Here is a 21571-nt window from a genome sequence, read left to right on the forward strand (position 1 = left end):
TGATAGCTGGGGAAGAGCTAATGCGACAAACAATGATAAAGATATATAATATTCTTAGTTGTGCTTGTGCAAAAAGAACCTGTGGGGTGTGTAATCATGACCATCAAGCATGAAAAAGATTCATTCGATTCGGCTAATAAACACATGTTTTTAATCTTCTCTGGGGAGATTCAGACTATTTAGGAAGTTTATACATTGAGCCTATATATATATGGAATACAGCGGCCAATTTGGGTAAACGCCCATGCCGGTAAAGCGCACTAATTCCCACAAACCTAGCAAGTCCAAGGCAAGCACACAAACTTCGCTTTCTACCCTGCAAGATGATTGTATTGCATGTGGGACCACCAGTACATAACAAAATCCTAGTATTGATCGAACGTACAGTGAACGATGGTGAACGGCTCGGTTGTGACTGTCAAGGTTAGCAAGTCCTCGTGCCATGTTATGAGCAACATCATTGAGGTTTACCCGAGTCTCGTCCACTTTCCCCATATGCGCAGGAAACCATCGGATTTCAGTTCTCATACTCCCAATGTTTTCAAAAATTTTAGCTGCAACTCTAGCTACATAGCCTTTATCAAAACACTTTATAGCGGATTTCAAACCCCTGCAAATGCAGGCTCACTTATTACTCCTGATGGCTAGAGCAATTGCCGCTTGTTCCGCCACCAAGAGGTCCTTGGTAAAAATAGTGATAGCGTCTTGTAACAAGAGATAAAACTGAGAACAACCGGCATTTTCGTAGCGTGAAAAGTTCTAAACGAATGGGACGAATAGGGTGGTGCAATATTCCAGTCACGGTGGTCGGGGTGATATGTACTGTACTTCGCAGGTGTCGGTGGTGGTCCAGTTCAGTCGCCTAGTGAGGCCATTGGTCTGGGGATGCTAGGAGGTAGTGAGCTTGCGCTTGGTAGAGTTCAAGATGTCGTCGATGACTTGAGAAAGGAGTGATGTTAGTGACCCGAGTGATGTTAGGCGTGGTAATTTTTTTTATATGACGGCGCGTGCATCTTCTAGCTGACGATGAAGATAAAAGCTACGGGACGCGATGGTCGCTGAATTTTGCTGCGCGTTTCTCATCGTACTGTGGCGTCGTGACGCGCGTCTAAAGAGTCAAGCAGATCGTGTCTTGTAATTGAACACGTTTTAATGCTGAATGTGGTGGCTGGGGGACGTGTTCGTCACTGAAATCTGCAGCTCGTCTGTTGTTGTAATTTACCATTTTGCCTTGCTGGCTCACAAAAGCTTTGCGTACAACGATTCCCACAGTGCGTGGTATTTGCATAAGTTTTACCAAGCGACGCCGTCAGGGTAATCATCTGCTTCCGATCGGCGTGTGAACGAATGGCACTGAAGCCTATCACTGTCGATGACACGTCATGCGATCGGCAGAAACATTGGTAGAAAGCGGCTCTCCAAATCTGCGCCAAAAGTGAGAGTGTTATGGAATTTCGAGAGCTTCACCGCAGCACCGCGTGCGAAAGGCCCTCGGCTCCTCCTCGCCCGCCTCTCCCCTCCCCCATAAGCTGATTTCGCGGCGTACGCCATGCGTCGCTTCTGCAGCCCTGCATTTTGTAGAACAGAGCGTGAAGCAAAAGCAAAACAAGAAACTGGTGCCGACGCCCCGTCGCATATCTTCGCCTAGGCCGGTGGCAAAGAAAACGACGCGCCGTATCGTCTTCAGCAGAGGGGCGGGTCCGTGCACGGGACCTAAGGGAGGCGTTGCCTGTATACATAACCGCAAGAAACCAGCTGTCGCGCCACTTGCTGCCCCTGTGCCACCGTGTTGCCGCTGCCAGCTGCTGCTCCTCTGCTCTCCGCCATGGCTGTTGTCTCTCCGATGGACGCCTCGTACGTGCCCAAGGCACTGCACTCCCTGACCGACGATGACGAGGCGTGGCGCGAATTTGCCACCAACGACGAAGCATTCGTGCTGGTCATCTACACCGGAGGGACCATCGGCATGGTCAGGGACAAAGACGGAGGTTTGTTCGAACGGCCCGCTGCTGTAATTTCGAGTTGAGAGCGCGCGACGGCGCCTTTGCCGTTTCTGCTCGCACGTTTGTCAAGCTGTCAAAGCCAGTGCTTTCAAAACCAGTAGTTTCCCAATTTTCCTTGCGCGACACGATTATCAGTCTACCCGGAGCAATATACCCGAACCGAGCTACAGTATTTGTGGCGTGTGTTAGCTTGCGTGTGTAATGCTTTCATTCTCTTTTTAATATTTTGTTAGGTGTCTGCGCAAAAACGAGTTGCGTTGCCCTCGTTTTGCCTCTTCTTTTTTTCTCACTGAAGTGATTATACTATACTTTCCTCTCGTTTTATTTGGGCTTAGTGTTTCTCCTACTGAAGTGCATGTTCTAGACAATGGCTTAAAGTAACCTGCTTTCTAATTTATGGTTCGTTTGTAAACTGGTTCTAACCTCTGAATTCATTCGATCATTAATCGACACACTGTTTGCTTCCCAGCCGCCCATTGTACATCTTTCTTCTTGCGCCCGCGCACGTTAAAGTACGTCTGCCCACTATCAGACAGCAGTAAACTCTTTTTTTTTTTTTTTTGCTCAAAGTGCAGCTGACAGAATCGGCACAGGCATATTCGTATATCCGGAACCTTCATGGTTCACTGTCTACGACACGATGGCACGAAGTTCGGTGTTCAAAGCTTTCTAATAGCCCAAAATAATCCACAATCTTGCATTAACTAACATACCATGCTATTTAATTACGATTGTCTGGCTACGAGAAATTTCGGTGTTTTAACACTAAGTTCGCAAATTGAACATTGGCTAGCAACAAATCTCTTGAATGACGAAGGCTCGAGTCGTCACATGTTGCTAAAGAAAAAGATTGCGGTCACGAAGTCGGATGTTAACTGTCGATCCTTACGGTACCCTTGCGTATTTCTTGCTCACATTACCCAATGTATGAAACATCACTCTTTGTAAGCGACTAATATCCCTTATTTCGCTTATTGTGAAAGGAAGAGAAATCGTTCGTAAGCAATTCGTCGCAAAGTTACTTGCAACATTGCCGAACGCTCATCGCGCATTACTGCGCGTTGCGAACCAAACCGCACATCTATAGTCAGCAGGCGCAGAGAAAAGTTGGCGGTAAGATTACCAGTTCGCGTTAGCAAGATTGGCACTTTGCATGAATCCACTACGACGCCCCGGTTAAACATTGCAGTGCACTGCCGATACAGCGGATTAGACGCTAGTCAATTTCGGGAATGGGGTTCTATCAAAGGAGAAGGCTTGTGGGACTTAAGATTATAGAAGTCTTTCATTCCAGAGTAAGAAGAAAGCGAGTGCGTGAAGCCACCATTCATTCTTTCAGAATAGAAAAGAATCTCTTTTTCTGCTACTTGGAATCGTGAAACGATGCGCAATTCAGTGTGGTGTCGGCGTTTATACGTGCATTTGTTTCTGTGACAAGTCTGCAGCACAACGAGTGGTTAATATGATCTTTTATTTTTTTTTACTCATTTCATTGGTTAGCTTATTTCTATTTCTAAGTGAGACACCTGACTTCTATACGCTTTTACCTTTTTGTTTTGCTCATGTCCTGTATTTATAGCGTGCCCTGTTTGCCAATGTTTGGCGATGCAGACCTTGTCAAGCCTGATCATTGGATTTCAGTTTGTACACACGTATAGTATGAATAACACCAAAATAAAAATTGTTATGAAGCGAATCATGTTGTGGCTTTCGGTTCTATGTTTACCCTTCTGTTATTGTGCACATAGATAAGGCTGTTACATACACATACACACATACTTATGTGTGTGTGTGTGTATATATATATGTATGTATGTATATATGTCTGTGTGTAATAGTATGCTTTTTTTCATTTTTTAACTGTTCCAAGTCTCAGCTCCTTTGTTACCTTTCTCTGTGGCCTGCAGCTACTGTAACGTAGTTGGTACAAAAACTCATTTCCGCTCCCGTATTTTTTTTTTTTCTCCCAAGCGTGCATCAGTGTTCGTCGTTTGATGCCGCTACTCGGCTCGTAGAATCGTAACGTCAGCAAGAACCGGCGGCAAGGGCCCGGCTGAATGAGGCGGAACGCCTCCCCGCACCCTCCCTTTGTCTGCTTCCTGTCGTCGGGACTCGTCTTTGAGCGATGCGTTCCCCGTGTGGCGCGGTGCCGTTGTTGTTTCACTCGGTCGTCATCCGGTCTGTTCGACTGTATAGCGTGCGCGCTGGTTGATAAGTGACCTTGAAGATAAAAACAATTCCTCTGGGTTTTACTAGAACTCTGTTTATGCCAGTTGGTGCCCGTTTCGGAAAAAAAAAAACTACTGTTTGAGAGATTTTCTGCTTATGACAAATTGCTGTTTTGGTGTACTCGTGCATGAGCGCTGGAGTTCAGAGATTCTTGAAATGCATTTCTCGCTAGCGATATTGTAGCTTCTTTATTTATAGCGATTGTGTTGAATGGCGCACCAGGCGTGCCTTGGGAAGTTCTTAAACAGTTTGCCCAGTTAAGATTTTACAAACGTGCTTTAATTTTTTTTCTGTAAATGGACTCACTCGACGACTAACAAGATAGCGTAGTGGTCGCCGTCCTAGATGCATCCTGAGCCACGTCAAGCCTCACTGATGACCTCACTGATAACTTATGACCTCACTGATAACTTCTCCTGGCTTGACACAATGCTAGCATTGGCGACGTTCTCGGGAGGTTGACCACCGATAACGTCTTCCAAGAATAGCCTTTTTCGTGCACTTATCACTTGCACATTCTGGACGGACTGCTGGTGTTCGTCTAGCTATATCATTGATGCTTTCCGCAAAAAAAAAGAGGAAAAAAAAAGGAAAACTTGGTGTCGCAATTGCACGGCGCTCAACGAGAGTATTAGTCCTCAGGCGACGTTTTGTGCCCTCTTGAGATCAAATACCATATAAACGCTCTAAGCGATTATCCATTGGCGCTATCGTAATGAAAATTATTGAATTGAGGGTCAAAATTGTCTCATGTCTCTCAATGCCAGAATTCTCCTTCGACGTATTGGCCCCGAAAGCATGTAGTGGCATAATAATCATTTGGCTGCGTTCTCTTGCGGAGCTGGTTTGTTGGCTCCAGCCACCGTATGTCCTACCATTACACATTTCCAGCTATACTCTTTGATATTATACTGAGTCGTCTTCGTTACTTCCTGTTATTTCTTCAAGGTCTAGCTTTATGGGAACATATTGGGCATGCTACGAATAACGAGGGAGATATTGTCTCCACATCGGAAATCGTTTGATTCCTCTGTATTGCGTTTCTTGTGAAGAACAGTTGTCCCAGACAAGGAACGGACAAGTTCAACCACTACCCGCTGACGGTTGCAAAAAACGGAATACACCTTGTCGAGACTGAAGTGTGAAACGGCGGAAGCCTGACATCATTTCCGCCTGGAACTGTTGCAGCGCCGTTTGTGGATCAGGAGGAGACGCGTCTTCCATGGCGCTGTCGGGGTGTACACAGTTGGCCATCCTCATCATCCACTTCGTTCGGTTGACTTATAAATGCTCCGCTTGCCGCGGCAAGATGGCGGTGACGGCGCTTCCGAGCTTCATTTGCCTTGGTACCCGGAGATGCAGCGAGTCGCTTCAAACGCATTGCCTCTCTTGCGTCGGCCCGTCGCGTCCCTGGACTGTGGTGTCGGACGCGCCGCGCCGCCTTGATGCATGCGACGTATACGCTCAGCGCTCTCTTGAGCGCCGCTTGCGTTCAGCGGCTGCCGCACGTTGCGTGTTGGGAGACACTGGTTTGGCGAGACGAGGCATCCTTCGCACACGATACCGCAAAGTAAACTGCCGCCACCGCCGCCGCCACACCACACCCAAGCAGATGGTCGCCACGCGACAGTGACGTCAGGCCACACAGCGCCCACTCGGGAGGCCACCTCAAGCGCCTGACGACAGTGACGTCAGGGCGCACCGTCGAACACACGCCGCCACGCTTGCCGATGTGATGAGTCATCCCGCGCGGCGCCGAACCACCCCGACACCCGCACTTGACAGTGACGTCACGCACGTGAGCCAATCAGGAAGCGCACACCTGTGCCTAGCGATAGTGACGTCACGACACAGAGGAGACCAATCAGAAGGCCTGAAAGCTGTGACAGTTCCTGCTAACGGCAGATGACCTTGACAATGAGCCATTAAAGGCTTCCGCCTTAATACGCCAACTCGTATGCGGCTTGATGCCTCCTTTTGCCCATTTACTGGAACACTCGTCATAACCGGGTTTCTACGGTTGCTCACACGGTTGTTGTTGTTCGTTGATTCTTGGCACTACTGTTTGCAGCGAGTAAAAATAAATAACGGGGAGGAGGTGCGGAGGGCGAATATTCGCAGCTTCGAATGAGTCTAATAATGCACACCAACAATTCGAATTCGAAAATGAAATATTCGTTGTTTTCGAATCCTCGAAACCACCCAAATGTTTCGGAACAACCGAATGTTAGTATTGTCGGTGTTCTCCATCCGTTAAAAACATGCAGCGCGAATAATCGGGAATGAACAAGTTTTCGGAGCGATGAAGAAACAATTAGTTTTCGGTTTCGCCTAGGAGCCTACATAACCTATGACTTTTGTTATACTCTGCTTCGGTTTTTTTTGGCAGCTTAGTCATTTAGCAGTTTTATTTTTTACGCTACAATCTGTGAAGTTTTTCTTGCAAGAGGCCCTTTGAAATGTATATGGCACAAAAGCTGTTCAGAACTTTTTTTCCACACTTTAACTTTCTTTCGCAACCATTCTTACAGCACCCAGCTATAAAGCTGTATGGCTATTCGTGCGCTTTTTTTTATTTTACTAGCAATTAGTGATCATATTGTTACATCTTTCTTGATTTTTGGAGATTGAGCAAGACTAAACAAGAGAATATTTAATTTTTTTCGGGACCGAGCATACTTCTGCAAAGAAAGTGGAGTTCACCACTCAGCTTGCCGGCTTCGTCTTACCAACTCCCTGCAGGGCAGCGAAAGCTACGTAGTCGGTCCGAAGCAACCGGCCATGCGCGTCGCTGAAGGAAAAGCCCCGCCCATTGTCTGCCCCCTCATCCGCCCGTGATCCTTCTTTCGAACCAGAGACGAACGAACTATCGGCGAGACAGGTAGCCGGCTGTCGTTCCCTGCTGGCTGATGCATGCGACCCGTAGCTTCGACTGCACTGCACGTAATTGATCAACCATCTGCATTTTGTCTCGATCGTTACACCCTTGAAAAGCAGCTTTACAAAATGCCGCGACGCGCGAATGGGCGTGTAGCCTATTTTTGAACTGCCCCCACCCGGACACGAGGAGAGGAATTATAAGGAAACGCTTATAGCACAGGCAGAGGTGGCTGCGGATTCTTTTATTCAGTATAAAACCGGTCCTTTGTTACTGATAGCCTACTTTAGCACACTAGTCGATCGGTACAGAAATGGTACACAATTATACCGAAATGAATATATCTGCTGTAAATATGCGTCTGTGCTTGAATATTCGCTTCAATAATGGAGTCTAATTATTCGTATTCAGTTCGTTCGTTAGTTAAATGTGGTTTCATGGTGCAAGAGCAGCTAACGCTATGCTGCGCCAAACGCTATTCGATTCGTATTCGAAAACGTTGTTATCCGGTCACCACTAAAATAAAACTGCATTATTCCGGTTATAAATCACCGTCGCTACACGCTTCCTATATTTCAAAGCCCAGGTCATGTAGCAAAAAGTCCCGTCTTTGTTGCTACAGCGATCATAGGTGTGTCTGCGTGTCTGTGTGTCTGTGTGTATCGCATTCTTTAATCTTTCCTGGTCACTGCCCGGGAAATAACAGAGCGCATTAGCCTAGCGGTTACTTCTGTAATTGGCAGTACTTTGCGTGGTAGGCCGTATTCACAGCTTGAATGTTAGCTGCAGGGGAGCAGATATCACCCCAACAACACGTGACTAACACGTAACGTAACTGGGCATGCGCCGAAGCTCTGCATGCTCACTTGTGACTCGCAGTTCTCAAGCCGGCGCCAGGAATACTGGACAAGCGGTTGCGCGAGTTTCCACAGCTTCACGATGCCGAGTATGCCAAGGAGCACTTCGGTGACTGCGAGAAGCCTCCATTGGTCCTGCCGTGAGTTGATTCTCGCTAACAGAAAGTAATTTCAAATAGAATCTTGCAAGACCATTTTATAATGTTCTGCGCGTATTTCTTGTCACCCTTAATCATTCGAGTTTGCAGCAAGTGAAGCTCCCCATAGAATCTAAAACTTCGTTCTGTGCGACAGATGCCGGGCATCTACGCCTTGACAAGTTAAGCTGAAAGTGCTTCAAGAAGTCCCGAAACTGAAACCTTAAATCGCGCACCATCATATCGGTTACGTCCCACAATGTGTACAGAATGTTCTTAGCCCTTATTCATTGCATCTTTGTTCGTTCCACATTCAAAACCAGCATGAATGCCCGGTCGTCACACTCCCTCGCACTATACCTACTTCGCACTCGCCGTCCGTGAAAATTATGCGTATTCGATCAATATTTGCATTCTCCAAAATCCAGTTCGTGAAGCGTCAGCGGATTAAACTTTTGTTCGAGTGATGCTCGAGGGTGCTTGAGTACTCATTTTGCATGTCTCCTTTTGTGATATACTTAATGGTTCCCACTGCTGCAGTTCGTTTTCATGTTCCTCTTTTCATTGAAAAACTGTACAACCGTGTGGCCTTGTTTCACCGAAACTACCGTTGTGAATTTTGCCTTATGGCGCAGCGTTACTGGCGATCCACGACGAGTGATCTACACGATCTCGGAGTACAGTCCTCTGCTGGACTCTTCCAACGCCACCATGGACGACTGGTTGCAGATTGCTAGAGACATAAAGGTACATTTAAACCGCAGCCATTGTAGCTCATTTTCTTGTGGGTCACGGTTTCACATTTTTGCTTTAAGTCAACTTGTTTATGGCGAACCTTTTCTTAGTCCTGTGGTGAGGTGACACAATTCTGAGCGTATGACGGTGCCTTCTGCCTCCTCAGTTGTGCTCACTTCAGAAATGACTCCATTATCGTCCACTTTTAATCAAAATAAAGGAGGTGCATTTCGCCTAACGACGCGCAGTTAGTTTCGTTACATGAGGCTAATTCCCGCTCATCCGTCTAGTTGTTGATGAGCGACTGTAGCCAGTGATATGTATAAAACATGGTAATGCATTTAAAGCGCAAGTTCCGCAAAACGGGTAAACAATCACCAATGCAACTAGATACCTACTTCAGAGTCGCCTCGCTTCTGAATGTGCCGCATTTCGACAAAGCTGTGCTAAAGTTTTCTCACGCCCGTCTTTTTTTGCAGCTCGCGGAAATATGCTCAATAATTTACCAACAGATGCGCTAAATAAAGCATATGTAGCGCCAGCAAACAAGGACGGGAGGGAGACGACACCACGCATTATGGTGTCGCCTCCCTCCCGTCCTTGTTTGCTGGCGCTAAATATTCTTTCAGTTTACCAACACGCCCAACAACGCTAAATAAGCAAGAATTTTTTTCTGATCCTACGTAACAATAGACTTCGACTTCACTTTGCTGACTTGCTGGTTGTTAGCGTTTTTTTTTTTTTTTTCTCTATTTCCTCGCAAATGTCAACTAGATCAGTCCACGCTAATTCTCATTGTCAATCATGTGCCATGTCAAAATTGTAGCGCGGCTCGTACTGTTATTGTAATATATCTCGGGTGGGGACGGAAGAACCAAAATAAGATCATCTGAGCCTAAAGAGTTCAAATATTCTGCTGTGTTGACGACTAGCATAATCGCACCAATATTCTTGTCGTCATCCTGCATCCATCTTTCATCGTCCTTACACATGTGCAGATTGCAGAGTAGAAGGCAGAGTTCGACCCCAGCGCATAAGCTGGGGCTAACTTCTCTTTCTTTTTAAAGTTACTACTACTACTCGAACTATACTCAACCTTTCTTCATTTTCAAAGCGACTGTTCTTGGCATATTGCCTTGAGCGTCGTGTTGCCGTTCGCGCGTTTCTTCCATTCTTTCTCTCCACATTAGCGTTTAACTCTTGTTCCGCACAGAAATACTACGACTCTTACCACGCCTTCATCGTGCTCCACGGCACGGACACTATGGCGTACACGTCTTCTGCACTCTCCTTTCTCCTGGAAAGCCTCGGGAAATCGGTCGTCGTCACCGGCTCCCAGGTACGCTTTCCATACAAAATACGTATTTTTTTTTTTTTTATTGAGCGCATAAATACCTTAGAGCAGGGTTCACTATGCTTTCCCCGTTACATTGCCATTTAAAAGCAACGCTTCTCGCGAACAAAGCTATGAAAAATTCTTTTAGGACATATTTTGGTAGGGAACAAATGCAGGAAGTGCTATTTTTGGAGACATGCCAAATGTTTGACTGTATTAAAACATGTTTTTGAGAATTATTTTTCGTACGTTTCAGAGCCGTCCAACCATGCGTTGCGAATTATCCCACACTGCTCACTCTTACGAGTGTTGTGTGTCACTTAAATACTTCCATGTGCCATTTTGCCTCGAGGGACATCCTTGTTAAGAAACTCACATTTCATTATTCACAGCCTACGATTCTCGTCGGTGTTATTGCAAAATTACAGCCGTCCAGGCAACAAATTTACTCTTGAAAAAAAACCATCACGTTTACACAGCAGTCCTGTAATCTTGTCACTAAGAATAAAAAAAAAGGATATGATGACTTGCGGAAGGGATGGCACGACTTCTATAGAAAACCCATGTGCGTAGACTCCACGATGCTTTCTTGTTATCGCAATTATCGCCGCTTCATCTGAAATGATCACTTACTGGAATAATAGCGCTAATTGCGCACGCTACAGCGTATTCAACAAATGTAATGTAAGAAAATAGCATAAAAGCTTAAACCACATTGATTGATTGATTGATTGATTGATCATTGTAAATTATGGCACCTGTCCAACTTGCATGAATTAATGTACGTACAGATGGCTCGCCGTTTTTATTTCGGTAATAATCATCCTTTTTTGCTAAGAGAAAGGCATGTGCGGTTTTCTTAAAGAATAATAATTCCCCACTCTAATGTGATTTCAAGTCTCTGTGACGTCTCTCTCAGCCTCGCTTTAATTAAAGCTTTGGTAGATAAACTTTCGTTCCTATATGCTCTTCCCCATGCAGATACCAGTCTTCGAGCCCCGAAGCGACGGAAGAGACAACTTGCTGAACGCCCTCATTATAGCTGGGAACTACGTCGTGCCTGAAGTGAGCCGTATAAGTACCAGTGTTTCGCTTTTGTACTAACACTATCATAAAGGCTAGTAACGCTTGGATTTAGTCTGTAATATGCTGTTAATGTGACTTTCGTCAACGATGCACTCTGGCTTCAGTTTCGAGTGGTGTAGCTAGAAAAAAGCCAACAAGGTGATTACGTATGACTTGAAAGACGCACGAGTCGCACTACGACCATGTTGTATATTCGCGACAGCAACACTGCGTTTTTTGTTACGCACCAAGAAGCATGTTTTTCATTGTGCAGTGCACATTCATCCGATCAATTAAAGTTAGCCGGACACAATATATAGCCATCAGTACAACTGCAACGGACAGTTAACTATTCTTAACAATATAGTCTTCGTTTCATAATCTGAAAGGACAAGCTTGTATTTATTGGGGCTGTCGAATTTCAATGTCAGGCAGCTTATGCCGCTGTTGGCAAACGTGTCCGCCTTATTTTATATGAAAAACAAAACTCTATTTATGGCAAAGCCAGAACGTTACGCATATCACTACTTGCAAATGGTTTCCGAATGTACCGACTACGGAAAAGTCACGGTAGGCTTTCATTGCTCGTATAAAGGCCACATTCAACTCCTGTTCGAGGGCTTGCCGCGTATGATTCTCTGGAACCAGAATTCGCTAACACTGTAAATTTTCGTCTTAATAGCGTAAACCAAGTCAAAACCTGTTAAAAAGAACGTTTTACATTTGTCTTCCTCTTTCCTATCTCCACTAGGTTACACTTATGTTCCACAATCAACTCTTCCGTGGGAACCGCGTGAGCAAATTCAGCATTTCCCACCTTGATGCCTTCGCGTCATTCAATATGGCGCCTCTTGTGACCCTTGGTATCAACGTCGAGAGTGAGTCACCTTTCAACTTTGTTGAGGTAATGAAGATAACGAAAATTATTTTGCTTATTTGCCGCACCACGGCAAAATATGTTTAACTTGACCCGCCGTGGTTGCTCAGTGGCTATGGTGTTGGGCTGCTGAGCACGAGGTCGCGGGATCGAATCCCGGCCACGGCGGCCGCATTTCGATGGGGGCGAAATGCGAAAACACCCGTGTACTTAGATTTAGGGGCACGTTAAAGAACCCCAGGTAGTCGAAATTTCCGGAGTCCTCCACTACGGCGTGCCTCATAATCAGAAAGTGGTTTTGGCACGTAAAACCCCATAATTCAATTCAATTATGTTTAACTTGAAAAAATTCGCAGCTACCGTCAAGGAGGAGGGGAGGGGGTATAGCTTATATCCTTACTTTATCCAATTTCGTATCTTTTGACCAGGTAATCTCGATTTCTTGGTTCCTGTGCACATCTCCACAACAGACCGCATTACGAAGGTTAATGTTCCGATTTGCACACATGAATGGCGTGCAACCATAAGTTCGTCTTGGTGTGACCTATGCGTGAGAAAGAGCCTGTGTAAATCGTGATGATGGCAACGTGCTGATGATATTGTCGCACGAGACTGCACATGACATAACATCTCATCTCTAGTTAAGTGTCCAGTGCCGATTCAGACTAAACCGGCATGTGGCGCGACATTCCAGAAACCTGCTATGAGAGGTTACAATATCCATTTACTCCTTCGTCCGTTCTACAGAACATTCAGTTGCACGGCATTAAGCACATTTGGCTGGCACCCATTTGACGGCACGCAAAGCCTTTAATGCGCCATTCAAGCTTTGCTCGACTAACCTACACAGGTATGAGTTACTCATTCGAACGCTTCACCACCTGCCGAAGCACCCGATCAACATGAAAAGAAATATTGTAAAATGGATTTAACACATAGCTGACGCGACAATTCTGCAGACGCATCACGGGGCAGATATTTGTTGTCATGTTTGCGGTATCAGTCTAATAAACCTCTATGTCTAAAGAGCCTACGCCCACATTACTCGAATGGTTATCAAGCTTTCCAACAGCGAGACTAACATTTCTAAGGCAAGACGCACATAATACGGATAAAGTGTACCTTTTATAAACGTGTTCGATGATTGTAGTGCAGGCATGCTTACTTTTTTTTTTTTTTTTTTTTGAAAGTGTGCCTAAGTAAACTCCTTGCCGCCATTTCCCTCCTCTTTTTGTTTTGTTCCCCAGTTACTTGGCGCTTGATTCTCCCTGACCCAAAGGGTGGGGAGTTTCGCGCCCACGATACTCTGAACCGCGACGTGGGTCTACTCCGTCTCTTTCCCAGCATCACTGCCGAACTGGTAAGCAGCCATCTTTCATAAGTTTACTTACTATACGCAATCGAGGGCCTTCAGTATAATCCATGCCCCTTTACAGTGCATTGTTTCGAACTCTCAGACAGAAAAACTCTACGCCCTTCCACTATGTGAAGGATGACCAGCGAAGCCGTGTATGTGGGCCCCTTAATGGCGAACTGCACGTCCGCCTCGAGTCGGCCCGGCGTTGCACTATCTTCGTGGTTTTGTGTCTACACACGGACACGATCCTGTGGGAACTAGCCCTTAAAAGATTCACTGTAAAACAAAATCTCCTGTCGTCCACTCCATGGCATACAGCCCAGGGCGGTCAGTCGCGCCTGAATTCGAGGAATGTTAACATTGCGCGAAACCCTAATGGCACGCATTGACACGCAGTGCATCGGTGCGCGTATATAAAAGATACGCGGATGGGTCGTATATAGCGTTGGCCCACGTAAATAAGACTTCGATCGTCGCACCAGGCTAGGAGGATCCGACGTCGTAAAACTGGCACGCCTAATGTCCTTCATATATATGCTGAAGCTCACCACTGCTATTCCATGACTGTGCACTATGGACTTGCCGCGGCGGAAATATTTCCGCGCATGTCCCTTCTATTTTTCAAAGTGCCCAATTGTACGAAACGTTTGAAAGACCTTTCATGCAAGCGTTATGTTTTTGTCGTTTGCTGTCTCTTTGTTGCTGTTCTTCGTTTGTTCTGATGACCTTTCTTACTGACGTAATTGCTTTCACGTTATGTGATACCCCCGAAGGTGCCCTTAACGAGCCCCTCACCAGGTCTGGCCATTTGGAGCTGACAAGTGCACTGCATGCAATGGGCTCTAACGATTATGTCCGCGAACTATTGCCCCGCTGCGCGCTGCGAAAACAGCTTAAATTTTAAACCAAACGCCGTGCGCCCTTCTTGCAGACGCCGCGCTATAAGCTGGAGAGTCGACGTCATTCGCACAAGTGCGCCTACGTAATTGACAATGCGGTGTCGCCCCTGACAGTGACACGGGACTTTGGGGATTATTCAAGGCTTGCATTAATACATTCTGGAGTTGTCCCTGCAATAACCATGATGATTATGAGGCACGCCACAGTCGAGGACTCCGAATTAATTTCATCCCCTTGGGGGTTCTTAACGGTCACCCCATTCATGGTACACGGGCGTTATTGCGTTTAGCCTTCCTCGAAATGCGACCGCAACTGCCGGGATCCGATACCGCACCTACGGCAGCGTAACGCCATAGCCACTACGACACCACGGGGAGTCAATTATTCAAGGCAACAGAAGTTGTTTGATCTCTTGCTTTAACATACAAATTAAAGTATAGAGAAATAAAACCTACAAGCCGAATGCCTGTGTGTCCTCATTTTACTTCGTACCGTAGCAAAAGATGTACTTCCGTTTTGTCTGTTTGTTCCCATGTCGTGCAGTCGAGTGCGCAGAGAAAAGGAAGAGGAGGAAATACATTTATCTGAAAAAGAAAGGACAAGCAGGTGTCTTTCTGCTTGTGCGGGAAAGCGCCCTCAGTCCAGCGCTTCTGCGGCTCTTGCTGTCTCTCGGGGCCGCCGCACCAGTTGCTGCATGGTCACAAGGGTCCGAGCTAGTCAGCACGGCATCCCCCTGCTCGGGTGTGGGGTGGGAATGAATCTATATCATTTTCTACCGTGTTCCAGAGCACGATCATGCTCTTTGATTATTTTGCGTCTGCCCCAGTGTTCATGTGGTGAGCGGCCCTTAAGGATTGTGTTCTACGCTGCAGTGTTTCGCGTTTTACGGATGTTTTCCAGTCAAGTTTCTGGGCTTACCACTACGCTCTGGTTGCTCTTGGTTTGATGCCCTACATCGGGAAAGAAAGAGGTGACATAAATAAAATGATGCAGTGAAATGTCGGAGTTCTCGTGGTCTCACACGACAGGGTGCAGAGAGCATTTAGCAACATCGATTTATTTCCTAAAAGCTTCACAACGCTTCAGCGGCTTTGGATGACACATGGAGGCCAGAATCTTAAAATATTTCATAACCTAGGGCTTTCTCTCCATGCTGCTGGACGCCGACAAACAGTTCACAGCAGATTAATGTGGTGGTACACTGACTGTAGTGGCAGCCTGACGAAGCCACTGTGGTAAGCCTGACGAAGGAAATAGACGACTGCATCAGCAGTCCCTATCCTACTATGCTTGCGCAGGTGGAGTGGTCCCTGAAACCCCCCATTGCAGGCGTCGTGCTTCAGACTTATGGGGCTGGCAACGCGCCTACGGCTCGTACGGATATCATGGATGCCCTCCGCAGCGCTGCTAAACGCGGAGTCCTCATCCTCAATTGTTCCCAATGCCAGCATGGATCCGTGGATCCCGCCTACGAGACGGGAAATGTGAGTTGACTGTCGCCAGTTAGATTTTTCTGGCACAGTGAATAAACAAAGGTATAGGGAGGTACAGGAGACCATTTTCGATGTTGTCACCTTACACCAGGCCAAGAGAGGAGGGGAGGTAGCAAGGTGGCCAAAAATAAGAACGTAGAACCTACGTCTTGGGAGCGCGATTGCAGAGGCACGCTCGCCAATCCTTTATGGTTCTCGTTCATGATCGACTGACGTGACTCGCAGCGTCATTCCTTGCAGTGCACAAAGGTGACGAGACAGAATGTAGTAACGTACGTGTTAGAACGGAAAGCTTTCATTTATACCGGCAAAATTTTTGCAAGAAAAAAAAAAAAACACTCCGCCATGTGCTGGGTGTTCGCCTTCCAGAATCTGAGTGGCTACCAATGTCAGATATTTTGTAATGTTTCATAATTAAAAAAAAAATTCAGGCACTGGTCGAGGCTGGCGTCATTCCTGGTGCCGACATGACTCCGGAGGCAGCGTTGACGAAGCTGGCTTACGTTCTTTCCAAGAGCGAGTGGACTCTCGAGGAAAAGAAAAAGGTAACGCCACAGCGAATTTGAAATAACTAAGCGAAAGTACTCCGGGATGACAAACATATTCCTACGTCAAAAATGACCACCTCTCTAATAATTTTTCTTTTTTGTTCTTCACCCGTGGCGGCTCCTCCCTCGTAAGGGGGGTTTCGGAGTCTCTTCTCAGACCTAAATAAAGTTTGCCTTCCTGCCTACCCCCTCCGAGGCATTCTTCATAACCGTTTCCCAAAGCACCTTCACTGCACACGATGCAGATACAGCACCGTGTATATATGTGTAATATATATATATATATATATATATATATATATATATATATATATATATATATATATATATGAAGCCTCAGCCAGGTTGCCTTTCGTGATGGTAGATAACTACCAGGACATATATACCCGCCAGATGTGTCAGAAGGTTCAGATATATAATATAACTTTAACAGTACAGCATGGTGTTTTACTGTTAGCGGGACATCTATTACATTTCGTGCTGACATGACATTTTCGACTTGTGTTAATGGCAAGATCGTGCACCTCGAACCCGTAGCATAAATAGTGACCAGCTTCAGGATGCCTTCAATAATTTATAATAGACTAATAGACTAATACGATACTAATAGACAATATACGATACCGCAACTGGCTCGTTAAAAAGCTATTATAGCAAACTTCAAGGCCACTTTCAGGCTTGCCAGTATTTTTCTAAGAGTTCCTGGACCTCCATCTAACGCGAGCAAAAAATAACGAAATTAAATTTAATGCCTACTCCTTTATACATTGAGAAGAGCCGGCCTTTCGGTTCAACGGGCCCCTGACCTGGCAAGTGACTTGAACTCGGCGCTTTTCTCACCTACGATAGCGAAAGTCTATTCGTGTTCAGCAGTGAATAGCAGCGCCATTATCTTATAAATTCTGACTCGGATAACGCGCCCAAGTCACCTTCTACACGACTTCCAACATACATTTCACGAGCTTCATCGGACTATTCTCGTAGCAGCTCTCGCGAGCATGGCATGTACACTAGCGAAATTGCATACAGTATGCCATCGTACATAGGTACGCGCAAGAGTTCCGAAGGGGCACTACAGCACTTATTGTTCCGTTGGAAAAGTTCAAACAACACTTTCTTTTTTCGTTGTTTCAGAAGCTGCAGGAAAGCCTGCGCGGTGAGTTGACTACCGGACCAGGTGACAGCTGGGAAGACCAGTACAAGATACTCAACCTGATGGGACCTTGGAAAGCTCTGTTCATTCGCTGATGCTCGTTCGCTTTCACAATTCAGTAAATTACCAGTATAGTAAGTCTAGTGCATAGTTTTTCATGCACGTTGCTCTATATACATTTATCTCTATATACTTTTATTTAGACTGGTTTATATATTGCTCTATCTCTATATATTGTATATATATATCCGCGAGTCACAATAAAAACAGGTTTTTACACACTTGCATCTTCTCTGAGAAGTCCGAAATTAATAAAACAATGTAAAACGCTCTACAGATATCTTTCACGAAGTGTCGGCAGCCATGTTCCCTCCTCGACTAAACTTTTGGGTGAGGCGACAAGCTTGGAATATTCATTCTCGCCGCGTTCATTCTAATGCAGCTGCGAATCGGCACATTTTTAAAACATTACTGTGGTTATGACAGCTCCTTTCTTGCTGTCAAAGTAGGTTAAAGCGAGAGATATTTTACTGAAGGAAAGGTCTGTCTGAGCTCGTGTGCTCTAGCGTGCTACTCTGCACGGGGGAAGAAAAGACTGGATGCATGACGATGTCGACAGGTTAGAGGTATTCTAGGTGCACGACCTTGCAGCACTGCAAATGACATGTTCCCACATCTATGCGTGGCAATGTCCCAAAACTGCTTTCGATAAACATTGTTGCATATTTTGTCAAGCGACCACTGACGCAAGGGAAGGGCCTAAATGACCTGCCGGACATCGTTACGAATCATAAGGATAAACTGGTGACTGGCATTCATTCTCGGGCGTACGAAGACACATAGCCTCTGAGCTTCATAACCTGTTACAGGTTCAAATTGTCAGCGTACTCCTAAAGAAACCCACCGCCATGCTTCAGGTAGAACACCTCACATGACCTCTGCCTTCGTCAGGCGCTACAGTGATGTGGACTTGCAACGAGTGAGGGGATCGTTTGCTTGGAAGGCACAAACACACCTAGGACAGCGTTGGCTCACGACAGCTACCTCTACATATAACACATCTTTGCATTGGGTGCCTTCTATTCAGTGGGAGACGGAGAGTCCAAGATGTAGAAACCCTTTATGCACGTCTACATAGCACAGCCAGAATTCTTAATGTGAATATCAATACGAACAGCATCGTTTACATTGTCAGATGAGTTTTCTTTCCAGTTATCTAGGCATCGCACTAAAAATGCGCGCCATTCGCATGGCCATGTGTGTCACTGGGTATGCGTGGACTTCACAGTGTCGCCGCCAGAAGGTGCGCTGTGCCCACAGGCATCGGTATAGGTACATAGGCACAAGCAACTGTGAGGCGTTCTGTGTCCAGAGGCATAAATACATGTACAACGTAGATAAATCGGTTTTATCGAAGAGAGAAAAGATTAAGGTGACATAGGCAAAATGCTAGACTGGGAGGCAAGAAAGTTCGCAACGAAGTGCAGGGTACTGGAAAATGTGAACAGACAACCAGGAGTCGCCAAAAAGAAAGTAAGCGAAACAGCAAATTTGATACAAAGGATGGAAATATAAGGGACCATGGAGATTTACAAGTATGGCCAGAAAGAAATCAAAGGAAAATTAAAGCAAATGATTGTGCCCTGCTATTTGAGGCCGAAGCTGGCTGAGTAAGATTAGAGCAAGTATTCGCTACAGGATAAGGCATGTGTATGCTGCAGTAAAAATACAGAGATAACTAGACACAACCTAAGGGAGTGCGAAAGTCTTCCCCTAATGAGACCCGTAGCTAACGTCCACCTTCCAGAAGTGATAGGATTCAAAGCAGATGGAAGTATCCGCCAGTCAGTAGTCGAGATCAGCAAGAGACGTTTAGTGTACTGGTAGAAAAAAAGAATAGGGAAGAGATTAATAGGATCGCGTCTGTTATAGGCACAGGTAACTATGCAACGTCGATACTACAGTACTTTTTTTTTTTTAGCTGCGCCAAGTTTTTAAAATTGCCTTTAGCAGATAGCACAATTTCAACCCTTACACTAAATTACTCGATGAGGCAGCCATTACTTCCACAAATGATCAAAATGCTTGATTATATAGGTAACTTAATTACGCCAATTGACATTTAAATTATTTACTCTATGGAAGATATTTCATAATGCGAATTGTAGCTAGGGAGTTTGCAAGGTATTTCAACTTAGAACGAATTTTGACAGCCCCGACTTCGAGATATGCGCCGTCAAACTTGCGGTAGAGATGCACTGTTGTTGCACTTATTTTTAAAGAAAACTGAATTAACACAGCAAGCGCAGAGCTGCGCGAGTTGGTGACTGAACATGTTCCTAGGGGTGGGCAGGGCAACCCGGACGAAAGACAAAGACTGCGCTCGTATCGCGTGCTTCGTTTTGTCTTTCGTCCGGGTTGCGCTGCCCACCACTAGGAACATGTAAAGAAAACGCCGTTTCGTGCATTGAAGCACAAAACTAATTCGAACGACAATTCATTTCGTCGGACCCTTTGAAAATTATCTCGAAAGTGGTGTAGTTTTGAGAATTCGAACCAAGTGCCTTGCGAACTCACCAGCTACAACTCGTAAATGTGGATATGGGCTATAAGGTAATCAATTAAAAAGTTAATTAGTGTAATTACGCTATTCAAATATTTTTTTTTTCATTTATCGCAGGAGTAATGGCCATCTTATCAAGTAATTTATCTCAATGATTAGAATTGTGCTATCTGCCATAGGAAAATTTTAATTTGGTGCAGCTAAAAAATGACACTTGGTATAGAGGTTCTAAGGTAGAGAGAAAAGACTGAGCAGAGATATATAGGCAGCATGATAGGGCGATAAGCATGCATAGATTACCTGATTAGTTTAAGCAGTTTATGCGACTATTGTTTCGATGGAGATGCCAATAAATCATCATCGAAGCGCGAGAGGAGCTCGGCTGCAGTACACGCCTCATACACGTGACACGTTTCGGCTATTCGCACACTTGGATAGTCAGCGTAGACGAGTTCTGGCCAAATGTTTAATGCGAGAATATTTTATGCCGTTCTCCACGGAAAATAATACAATGTTCCATTTTATTAGCTGCAAAGAGGCCACGAGGCGGTCGACCGGAGACGGTTGCAGACGGGCACTTTCACAAACCCCTACCACCTGCACCGCCTGTGGCCCGCGCTGCACCCGTCGCCCGGCTGCCCGTGGTGCGAGCACGAACCGGCCGATATGGCCCATGTGCTTCGGGTGCCCATGAGGCACCCGAAGACCAGGAGTGGGCCGTCCAGCGGGCCAGGGCCGTTGCCGAGGATCTCGAAAGATCTTCCTCGGGCGATGGACCCCTGGCAGCCTAGCCCCGGGCACCAACATCAACAACCGTTGGACAAATAAAGTTTATTCCTATCCTATCCTATCCGCGCTGTCGTTCAGTGCAGCTCGGCTAGGGACAAACGGAGCAAAGCACGTTTCCCTCCATCCTATTTCGGGATGTCCTCCAACGGACTCTAAAGAAAGACTTCAGAATCAACCCTCATACTGTGCAATACGTGCTGCCGAACTTTTGTACACGGTGTTACGGTTGGAGTCTGGCACCACGTGCAGAAAGGAATTTCACCCGACTTTCTCTCACCCGACCTTCTTCGTCGAAATGAGGCGTGACTTCTCCTGCCACGGTTGGCGTCCCGCACCTCGTGCAGAAAGGACTTTCTCTCACCCGACCTTCACCCACCAGGCCTCGTCGAAATGAAGCATCATCATCATCATCAGCCTGGCTACGCCCACTGCAGGGCAAAGGCCTCTCTCATACTTCTCCAACTACCCCGGTCATGTACTAATTGTGGCCATGTTGTTCCTGCAAACTTCTTAATCTCATCTGCCCACCTAACTTTCTGCCGCCCTCTGCTACGTTTCCCTTCCTTTGGAAGCCCTTCCTTTCCCTTGGAAATGAAGCGTGACTTCCTAATTCGCCATGACCATTTCGAGTGTCTGCCGGAAGCCCCGCAG

The 21571-nt window shown here is 46.0% G+C and overlaps 1 protein-coding gene across 2 annotated transcripts; it reads left to right on the forward strand.

Annotated features, from left to right (window-relative positions):
- The first annotated feature begins 1584 nt into the window (after positions 1-1584).
- Positions 1585-20976, forward strand: LOC126531670 (L-asparaginase-like). 2 transcript variants are annotated; one of them, XM_055071370.2, is made up of 11 exons: positions 1585-1988; positions 7990-8107; positions 8740-8851; positions 10053-10178; positions 11157-11240; positions 11992-12118; positions 13365-13477; positions 15673-15858; positions 16299-16412; positions 17550-17702; positions 20660-20976. In XM_055071370.2, exons 1-10 carry the CDS (start codon positions 1826-1828, stop codon positions 17661-17663), a joined length of 1257 nt encoding a protein of 418 aa, XP_054927345.1. In that variant the 5' UTR covers positions 1585-1825; the 3' UTR covers positions 17664-17702; positions 20660-20976. The 2 variants fall into 2 exon arrangements, with proteins under 2 accessions (XP_054927345.1, XP_050035272.1); XM_050179315.3 differs by lacking the exon at positions 20660-20976 and having other exon boundaries at positions 1586-1988; positions 17550-17849.
- Positions 20977-21571: the final 595 nt, after the last annotated feature.

Source organism: Dermacentor andersoni, chromosome 5, assembly GCF_023375885.2.
Source record: "Dermacentor andersoni chromosome 5, qqDerAnde1_hic_scaffold, whole genome shotgun sequence".
In the NCBI taxonomy this organism is placed as follows: Eukaryota; Metazoa; Arthropoda; class Arachnida; order Ixodida; family Ixodidae; genus Dermacentor; species Dermacentor andersoni.